The 10,625-nt window shown below is 46.7% G+C and overlaps 1 protein-coding gene across 3 annotated transcripts; it reads left to right on the forward strand.

Annotated features, from left to right (window-relative positions):
* Positions 1-335: 335 nt before the first annotated feature.
* Positions 336-10,419, forward strand: OSCP1 (organic solute carrier partner 1). Of its 3 annotated transcripts, none has more exons than XM_089478967.1 (11): positions 336-540; positions 2,086-2,115; positions 5,966-6,120; positions 7,295-7,462; positions 7,704-7,784; positions 7,928-8,031; positions 8,205-8,333; positions 8,424-8,493; positions 8,601-8,734; positions 9,158-9,221; positions 9,778-10,419. In XM_089478967.1, the coding sequence occupies exons 1-11, from the start codon at positions 429-431 to the stop codon at positions 9,892-9,894; spliced, it is 1,164 nt and encodes a 387-aa protein (XP_089335093.1). In that variant the 5' UTR covers positions 336-428; the 3' UTR covers positions 9,895-10,419. The 3 variants fall into 3 exon arrangements, with proteins under 3 accessions (XP_089335093.1, XP_089335095.1, XP_089335096.1); XM_089478970.1 differs by lacking the exon at positions 2,086-2,115 and adding an exon at positions 4,445-4,660 and having other exon boundaries at positions 462-540; XM_089478969.1 differs by lacking the exon at positions 2,086-2,115.
* The last annotated feature ends 206 nt before the right edge of the window (positions 10,420-10,625 follow it).

Below are 10,625 nucleotides of genomic sequence, written 5' to 3' on the forward strand. Positions count from 1 at the left end.
CCCATAACAGAAAAGTGGGCTATAAATAAAGTTTTATTATTATTATTATTATTATTATTAAAGTGGTGTCAAATTACATTATTTCTGATGCATGTTTTGAATGCCTGTCAAAAAGCCATTGCTACAGCTGTAAGGGCAACACAGCTGCCTTCCCTTCCCCTGGAGACTTCACAGCTTGAACTGCGCATGCGCCTTTAAAATGGCTCCTTGAGGGAGCCGGCTCCGCCCCTTCTACATGGGCGGGGGAATGAGAGGCTTAAGCCACGCCCCTGAGGGCCTGGAAGCAAGGCGGTTCCTGATTGGCCCAGCCTCCTCCCCGTTTCCTGATTGGTTCGCTCCTTCCCGGCAGTTGCCGTGGCGACGGAGCCGCGGCCTGTTGTGGCTCCTGCTTTAGCAATCCAAAGCGGCCCTTCTTCCTCCCGGTCGCCATGTCTCTGCGGACGCTTCCTTTGCTGGTCCTGAACCTGGGAGGGGAGATGCTCTACATCGTGGACCAGCGGCTCCGCGCCCAGAGCATCCCAGGAGACAAGGCCAGGCAAGGTCAGCCCAAGAGCGAGAGAGGGAGGGAAGGAAGAACTACAACTCCCAGAATCCCCCTCTGGCTGGCGAGAGGGAGGAGGGCGAGGAGGATTCTGGGAACTTACCTCTCAGCCCTGGCTGGCATCCCAACACACACATAACCCTGAGAAGAACTCACCTGATTCAGAGGGGAGTGGGGATGATGGGACCTGCAGTCCTCAAGGGGAATCTGATGCCTGTCTCAAGGGGATTCTGGGGTCGCCCCAGAGAAGTCACTTTGCCAAAGTGTGTTGGCTGGGACTAGGGGCAACACCAGAGGACTCTCTGCCGTACTATATATATGTATACTCTGTGTGTGTGTGTGTGTGTGTGTGTATACACACACAGTATATACGCGCGCACACACACATATATATATACTGTATAAACATATACACACACATAAACGTATATATATAGACGCACACACATATATAAACATATATATATATATATGTTTTTACCTGAGAGGACACCTCTCTAGGGATCTCTAGGTCCTCCAGGGCAACTCTGTGGTCAACCTCTGCCCATAGACATTGACCATAGAATTGTGCTGGAGGAGCTACAGACACCTAGCGGAGTGGTCTCTCTAGGAATCCCTAGTGCGACTCTTGGTTAAAGTTGACCATAGAGTTGCCCTGGAGGACCTAGATGTTCCTAGAGGGAACCTACTAATAAAACCCATGAATAATCAAAGCCGCAAAGGTCAAAGCTGGAAATGTGGAGGAATGAGTACACACACACACACAGTGTGTATTTATATATGTGTGTGTGCGCACACACACACACTATATATATATATATGTTTGTATATACAGTGTGTGTGTGTGTGTATATACAGACTATACACACACACTATCTCTGTGTGTGTGTGTGTATATATATAATGTGTATTTATATACATGTATATACATATATATAAATACACACTATATATATATATATATATATATACACATACACGCACACACAGACACACAGATTATGTGTATATATAAATATACACACACAGTGTGTATATGTATAGATATGTATATATATAGATAAACACACATACAGACACTGGAGTCTGAAGTGTTCAAGAGCCACAAAAACAGCAGGGGTGCCCCCTTTTTATGTGTTACTTTGCTGTGCAGAGATCCCTTATTCCCTGCTGAAACAAACCTAAACAGCCCTGTCTTTGAAAACTGCCAAGTCCCGTATCTACTGTAAGAAGCCACAATGCGAGGTCCAGTGCATCTGAGATACATTTACATCTGTTGAAACATCAGTAGTAGAAGGGAGCAATGGGGAGAGTGGCCCACATCAGAGCGGTTGCCGCTGTTAGTTTGAAAGTTGTTTTCCCCACAGTTTGCGGAACGAGGTTACCTTACTCTCTTCTCTTTTGCCTTATGTAACTTTGCTAGAATAAAGACCCCAAAGTCTTTTGGGTCCTTTCCTCCTCCTTTCCCTTTTCCAACCTGGATGCCAGCGTGTGTCGTTCTTAGCACTTGACCCGTCGTTTTTTCTATTTTATGCTTCGTGTAGATGAATGGACTGATGGGGACAGGAAACGAGGTACTGTAACGTTTGCTCTCTTTTTTTAGCCACCCGGCATAAGGCCTCCTTTTTCCTTCCTTTTGCACTGAAATCCCATGCTATGCGTGCGCCGTATGCAGAGGAGGGAGGCACTGCTGGAACATCCCTTGAGCGCCTGCGTTTTTACACTTGCGGAGCTCAGCTTCTCGGGGCTGAGAGACACACTCCTCTACAATATTTACACCAGGAAGCAATTAAGAACCACAATTGGACGGTTCCATTGGGTTTGGGAGGTTGATCCAACAGACGGATGAGAGACTGGTGTCAGTTGATGATGGTCAGATATTGCCAAATATCCCAGTATTTGGTAGTCGCTTGACCCTTTTCAAACATCTCATGATTAGCAAGCCAAACAGCAATTACATACAAACCCAGCAGCAACATGTCTCTGTATCTTACAACAGGCATCTCCAAATAGGAGCACAAAGGTCCAAAACCCACTGCAGAAATAATCCAGTTTGAGATCACATCAGTGGCCCTGGCTCAGTGCCAGTTAAAGTGGTCTCAAACTGGATTATTTCTGCAGTGGGTTTTGGACCTAAGCCACTTCCTCATCTACAAAGCAGAGGAGGGCAAGTGATGGGTACCAGACATTGCTGGACTGCAACTCCCAGCAGTCCTAGCCAGCATAGCCAACAGCGAAGGATCGTGGGAGCCCCAGTTCGACACAAGGGCAGGCTGCACTTTGCCTGCACCTGCGGTAAAGTATCAGCCCAGGGCCAGCGAGATCGAAATCCTCCCTCACCTGCGATTGTATTAGGTGACGTTTCCTCCGGTGCCATATCCTCAGCTTAACGGACTTGGCAGGGTTGCCCCAAGGGTAAAATGGGCCAGGGTTGTGTAGGCTGCCCTGAGCTCATTGGATGGAGAATAGAATAAACATCCAATAAAGTAGTCTAAAGTGGTCCTAAAATTTAGAACGATTTTGTAAGTAGCATAAGCATGAAATCTGATTACTCTCTCCATATGATGTGAAGAGTTTAAGAACACCTGAATATTATTTGGCAATATTTGACCAATATTGGAGAGGTTAACTTGGACAGTCTTTTCTGACCAGACATATCCTCTGTTGATCGAAATAGGTGATATTTAGAAGTCCAAGTTTTGTTGTAGCAGCTCAGGAACTAAAAATGCCCCTCAGGTGCCATAGACCGGCCTCCCCTAACCTGGCCTTTCTGTGGTTCCCAACACATCTAGATGGTGCCAGGTTAGGGAACGCTGTGATAGTGTGCCAGAACATATACGCATGGGCTGCCCAAGTGCACTTGTTCATTTGTCAAAATGTAGGAACTGCCCTACTTGATTGAACAGTCATTCTTGGACTGACCAACATTGTTTTTAAGTGCATGCAGTATATCCATCTGTGAACACGCACAAACACACCCATCACTGCTTTCTCACTGGCAACGGATGCACTAGTGAGAGCTCACGGCTTTCTGCATGCAAAAGCAAACAGAAATGACACTTGCTTTTCTGCTCAGGTTAAAAAACACTCCACCAGCACCATAGAAAGGAGGTGCTTTGAGAATTCAAAGCGCTGGATTCTCTGTGGGCCAATTTGTCCTCCCGGCATCTCCGTGTGAGGAGAGGCATTCATCTGCATGGGCCTCGTCTCTGATGGGCCAAACACAGGCAGAGGGTGTGCATGCCATCTTCCTCTCAGCCTCTTCCCATCTCTCACTGTCTTCCTATGCTGCTGCTAAAGTAGCCAAATTCCCCCAGTTTTTGTGGGCAGCTGCCTTGTACTGACTACTTCTTGTGCATATTTTGATTATCTGGATTAAAGCCCAGCGCATGCCACTGCCGCCTTGTGGCATTCTTGCGCATTCCAAGGTGAATATTTTTAAAACGGTTGCTTCCGTCACATTAAATAGGGGCAAGTCAGAAGGTTTTCAGAAGTGAATCTCCACACCCAGCCTAGCCCCGCAAATGCCTCCTTTTCTGTTTCTTCACATTGTATGGTGTATTATGGCTCAATAAGGAAAGGGGGAGGAGAGGCTGCAGCTTTTTGAAACCATCCTTTAGTCTGAGCATTAAGTCGTGTGTCAGGGGGAAGTTTGAGCAGTAAGTTACTGTGGCTACCTGCAAAGCCATGGGCTGTGGACACATTATGTATCTTTCAGTGGTGGTTGCATGAACCCAGTTCCTTGGGAGTCAAAAGTGGCAGCCAGGCTCAACTCTGGACAGAATGTTCCTGCTTCTGTGTAGGAAAAAAAACCCAGAGATTTTTCACTGGCACTTAAAAACTCTCACAACCTGAAAAGCTGAGAGTGAACTAACCAACTATCTTTTTTCCCCTGTTTCTTAGGCTTTGGAGAAATGCCAGGAGTGGCACTGTCTTGTTCTTTATGGGTCCAGGCCATACAAAATGCTAGAGGCGATGTTTCTGTCCAGCCATCCTTGGACTAGAGTCCTAATATACCAGGAGGTTTTCTGACTGGGTCTGATGCTGTGGGACTAGGCATCTGGGAGACTGGGGATTTGAATTCCTGCCCAGCCATGGAGACCCACTGGGTGACCTCAGGCAAGTCACGCTGTCTCAGCCCCAGAAGAAAATGCTCTCCAAACAAATCTTGGCAGAAAACCCAAAGGAGAGGGTTGCCATGTTGGAGCCAGCTGAAACCTAAGACTTAGTATTGAAAACTGTATAGCCTGGACATTTCTTTGAATATTTTGTATGTTCTCTGACAGGTCCACAGGTTGACAATCATATCTAATAGGAATTTTTATAGTGATTCAAGACTACATCCTTTACCAATTTGAGAGTCTGCTATTAGTAGGAGACGTACAATGTAGTTTATGTGGAAATCTTCTGTGACCCTGCAGGCTTGAATACCACTGGATATAAGGAAAATAATATTCCGTACTCAAGTACCTTTATCATGACTAAACATCTGAATTTTGTCAGCAGAAATAGTCTTCCTACTGTGTAGGAGAGAGACCTGCAAACTCTCTAGATCATGGGTGAGCAAAATATGGACCTCCAGAGGCTGTTGAATGACAATTTCTCCAGAGGCTGTTGAACAAGGCTTAGCCAATGTCATCAATGGCAAGCAATATTGGGAGATGTAGTTAAACAACGTCTGGAGGGCCAAACCATGCTAATCTGAGCTTCAGATGTATATCTTGGTTCAAGGAGGAAACTGTGTACAGTAGTTGTGTATATCAGCCCAAGGACTAACTACCCTGAAAGCACCGGATCTGAACTGATCTTGGAAGCTAAGCTAAGCAAGCTCAGGTCTGGTTTGGGGGACTTCCAAAGAACAGAAGGTACTGTATAGTCTATTTCAGAGGAAGGAACTCGCAAAACCATCTCTGAGTATTTCTAAGAAAACCCTGTGAAATTAATGGGTTTGAAGTAACTTGAAGGCAGAGAGAGAGAGAGACATATCAATCCAACTAACTGCAGATGGCTAAAACGGAGATGCAGTTTATCTGCATCTGTTTCATTTAAACTGATGTGAATAATAGAGGCCTTTATATTCTGATTGCAGGGAGCAGCATTGATGTCATTTACAAATGGGTAAAAAAAGAATGATTCATCTCCAAATGCAGCTGCTTGGCACTTTACCGCTGAGCTGTTTGGGGTGGGAAAATGTTTCTCAGGCCTCGTGGCACCCCAAGAAGGCCAAGGCACCTGTGTGGATCTTGAAATGGAAGAGATCCAGTGCGCAGCCTCGCAGGGGAGACCTCCTTGGAGCATGGTGTGTTTTGGTTCCAGTGGCCTCTGCCAGTCGTCTCCTCAGCGACCAGAGATCTGTGTCTTCCTCTGCAGCCGAACGGGAGCCCACCTGTTTTGTGACAAGGTGATCCTTTTTTGTCTTTTCAGTGATGAATGACATCATTGGGGGCCTATTCAACAAAAAGTTCATGGACGAGCTGTTTAAGCCGCAAGAACTCTACTCCCGGAAGGCACTGAGGACCGTCTTTGAGCGGCTGGTTCACGCCTCCATCATGAGACTGAACGCACCCAGTATGGATAAGGTGAGAGGGCCAACCTTTTGGCTTCCCCAGGTGAACTGAAGTGAACTGAGGCAGCACTTCCTTTATCAACAAACACTCTCAGTCCAGTGGGACTGGGAGATTCACACTCCTTGGTACGTGGGCTGAACTCCAACGCATAGTGATGCACTTGGAATCCTGCTTTATTTCCAGTACACGTGTCTTATTGCACCATCATCACACTCCGGAGCTTTTGCAAGAAGGTGATTAACAATAAGCTGCCACAGTAAAACATCAGGAATTGCACATAGGGTGAAGGTATTGCACAACTGGCCAGTCACACCCAGTGTCTCACATAGCATCCAAAACACTAAATAAAATCATAAGAATCCTCCTCAACACTAATCTCAGCCACATACACACACAGGCACATCGCTCATCTGCCAGTAATTCATCCACTGATGACTAAACCTCAGCATTCTCTGTCTTTTCTGAGTTATCAGTTGTTGGGTACCACCCATAGGTATGCAGATTACACATAGCTGTCTTTCCCCATTTTGTTTCATTTCATCTGGTTCTAAATCCATCTTCAAAACTGGTAAAATGGTACCGGTGAGGGCTAATAAATTGACACTTAATCCATATAAGGCAAACAAATTTCTGACAAGGTTAATCTGTCTTCCAGGAAAAGGCGTTTGGCCTGTTCTGGACCAGGTAGCACTCCCATGATAAAATCAGATTTTATCATTTGGGAGCACAGCTTGGCTTCCGGATGGCCACATTGGGATTGTGACTGCCAGGTGTGTTTCCCCTCCGTCTCAGCTGCTTCCCAGAAAGTCAGACATAGCCATTGTGGCACACTGGGTACCCACTTCCAGTTCAGATTAGTGTAAGGAATTCTGCCTGGGGCTGCCTTTGGGAGGGGAAAAAACACCCCTTTGGAAACATGGACTTTGGTGGAGCACATTTCCCAACAGCTGCATTGCCATCCAGTTCAGTTATACCCTGGCTCACTGTTATTCCCTGAATGTGAATTGCCAAATGTCCTGCCTGGTTTTTATGAAGCATTTCATGTTACTTTGAAAGGTGGTCTGAGTAAGCTCCCAGGAATCCCAGCTAATAGCACAAGAAATTATCTTAACTTGGTTGAATGTGGCTGCTGGTGTGATGCCTGGGCTTTGCGATTTAACTGGTTTCTGGTTACCTTCTTTTCCAGCTCTACGATCTAATGACCATGGCTTTCAAATACCAAGTCTTGCTTTGCCCTCGTCCCAAAGACCTTCTCCTCATCACCTTCAACCACCTGGACACCATCAAAGAGTTCATCTACGAATCGCCCAAAACTCTGACCCAAGTAGACGTAACTTTTCGAAGGCTCATTGATGTAAGAGCAACATTCCATTCAAACTTATGTCTGACTGCACAGCATTTGAATGCAGTGACAAAAAAAGTATTTGAGGGTGAAACAAACAGGTGCACAGCCCCGGTGTTGTCAGAGGTTCCTCAGACATTGTTTGCTGGCTCTTAGTGATGTTAGGTAAAGCATTTCCCTAGCACCTGTATGAATGTGAATAGCTCTGACCAACAGGCAAAAAACATCTGTTGTCTTCCACTTCTTTTTTCAGACTTATGGCTCGCTCTCTGCTGGGGAATTTCAACTCATCCGACAAACGTTGCTCATCTTCTTCCACGACATACACATCCGGGTAGGTATGTTCTGTGGCCTCTGTCCCAGAACTTGCAATAGGAGGACAATGAAATGGTGGGATGTGATGGGACTGAAGAGGCATGAATCATTTCTGAGTGGATCTGTTTTACTAATGAAAGCTTTTTGGCTGTTCCTCCCCAGGTTTCCATTCTGCTGAAAGATAAAGTGCAGAACTCGAATGGCCACTTTGTGCTGCCAACCTCGGGTCCCGTCCCTTGGGGAACAGATGTCCCAGGAGTCATCAGGTGAAAGTTAAATATCTGCTTTCTCTGTGTGCCTGGTGAATAATTCAGGTACACCAAGTCTGAAAGATCCCCTTGTGGCACAGGGCTGAGGGAATCTGTAAGCTGTTGTTTGCTTAAGACAAGGCCACTGACACCCAGCCTAAAGTCAGTGATTCTGTTTTGCCACCTCCCAGACTTTTCAACAGTAAAGGAGACGAAATCAAACGGACTGAGTTTACCCATGGAGGAAATTTCGTCCTGCCATACCGGGAAGGGTCCTTCGAGCTCCACGGAGATAGAGTCATTAAATTGGGAACAAACATGTAAGCTGTTCCATGCCAACCCTAATTTGTCCCTGGGGCCTTCATGCCATTTATTTTGGTCTGATGTAAGCTTTTACCAATTGCTTTTAGCTACAGCATCAGCCGGCCTGTAGAGACCGACACGTCAGGGGCTGCCAAAAATTTGGCATCCCGTGTAAAGGTCAGTATCTTCATTCAACTCTCTTACGCATTGCTGTGTAGTAGTGAGCGCTTGACTTGCTGTCCATATAATGGGCCTGTGGTCATTGTCCTTCTTTCCTCCTTCAGGAGAACACAGCTCCCAACCCACTGGCTAAAGAAGAGCTGAATTTGTTGGCCCGGCTGATGGGTGGCCTGGAGGTCAAGAAGCCGACTGAGTCTGGCTTCCGGCTCAATCTCTTCACCACGGACGAGGAGGAAGAGTATGGCAAATCTCCCTTTGGCTTTTGACAGGGTTTGGGCCTTTCTGTGCTCTGGGCAGCCTTTTGAGGCCAACTCATAGGCCACAGTTTGCCCACCACACATTCCCCTTTCCCATACATCTCTTGTGCGTGCACACATATGCACAATCAGTGGGGCAGGAGACAAGTTTTAATCCCCACCTGTGTGCAACCTGTGTGCAGGCTCTGCCCATCTCTCTCATTCACTCATACACAAACACACACACCACTCTTTTTTTAACTAATTCGGGGATTGCAGAAAATCTTGATCAGATGCAATAATAAGCAGAGAACAAGGGAGGCAAATGTAAAGCAGCCAAAGAGTGAGTTATTGCAGCTTAACAAATCAGGTGATTTCTGTGGTCTTACACCAAGCAATGATGGCTCTTTATTTTTTCCCCAAAGGCATGCTGCCCTGACTCGCCTGGAGGAGTTATCGTATCAGGTTATCAAGATAAACGCAGAACAGGTAGGCCCTTCCTGCTTTCTAGTATTTCATGAGGGGCCAAGGGGTGAGAATAGGAAAGTTAAATGAAGGATGCCTTAGTACAGCCTGAGGGAGACACCATTTTGGTGCTGGGGATACACTTACATAGCTGGGGCATAATGGACCTTTTTTGTACCTTTTTTGGCAACTGGAGTCCAAAAAGAAAATGCAGCTAAATGCACCTCAGCATTAGGAGGAATTTCATGACAGTAAGAGCTGGGCAACACTCCCTCAAAGAGTGGAGGAGCCTCCTTCTTTGGAGGTTTTCAAAAGGAAGCTAGATGACCATCTGTCAGGAGTGGTTTGATTATGTCTTCCTGCATGGCAGAAATGGCTGGGACTGGATGGCCCTTGGGGGCTCTTCCAGCTATGATTCTATGTCCAGCAATCTCTTTCCCACATTGTATTAGCACATAATGTTAGATTTCTGTCAAATGCTGAGGGTTTTGTTGTTGTTGTTGCTGCTGCTGCTGCTGCTGCTGTGGTTCTTCTGTGTCTTAAGTCCCTTCTTGCAATTAACGGGACTCTTCCAAAACAGGACCAGCAACGGAACGAGGAGCTGACGCGCATCATGGGGGAGTTTGAGGAGGTGGAGCAGCCCCAGCCGCCAAGCAGCAAGGGGGCCGACTTGCTGGCCATGATGGATGAGCTCTGACTCTCCCTCCGGGACGCTGGGTGCGAAAGAGCGGGCTGTCCCCACCATCTCGACATGGGCAGCCGCATGCCTTGCTGTGTTGGCCTTCTGTAGAAAAGAATGGCTCCTCATCCATCTGTCCATCCATTTGTGTTGGGTCACTCAAGGCAGCGTGGCGGTGCTTAGGTGCGCTTAACCATCCCTTTCTCAGGCTTAGAGGAGGTCAGGGGCAGGCGGAGGCTTTCATTGCTGCCTCCCTTTCATGAGCTGTTAATGTCCTGGATGGAGTTTTGTGGGGTTGGAAGGTGGAAGCAGCCAAAGAGGAAGCGGGCTGTTGTATTCCAGTTCTGTAGTTTAACCTGTGAGCCTAAAAACACATTCCATGCCCAGGTAGGTAGGCAGGTAAACTTCAAACAAATGTGCTGTGTTTCTAGTTAGTTTGTGTGTGTTTGTGAGTTAACTGGAGCAGAAGCAGCAGCCCTTGGCTTTGGGTTTCAGGGCCAAGTCTGCAGTGTGTTCATCTGGGGCAATAAAGGCCAGCAAATACAGAAACTGAGTGCTCTTGTCTTGCTTATTGTTCATCAGCTTGGTCCTTTTTAAAAAGACTCGTCTCCCTAATCTGCCCTTAAATTGGGGGAGGGGGGGATTCCTGATTCTGACCCAAGCATGGGGCATTTTCTTTTAGTCTTTTTCTGTTGCCGTCACTCCTTGACTCAAAAGCAGTTTGGAAAATAAGAGGTTGGAGGGAAGGT

The sequence above is a fragment of the Sceloporus occidentalis genome, unplaced genomic scaffold (assembly GCF_023333645.1).
Source record: "Sceloporus occidentalis isolate IW3139 unplaced genomic scaffold, rSceOcc1.0.p SCAF_13, whole genome shotgun sequence".
In the NCBI taxonomy this organism is placed as follows: Eukaryota; Metazoa; Chordata; class Lepidosauria; order Squamata; family Phrynosomatidae; genus Sceloporus; species Sceloporus occidentalis.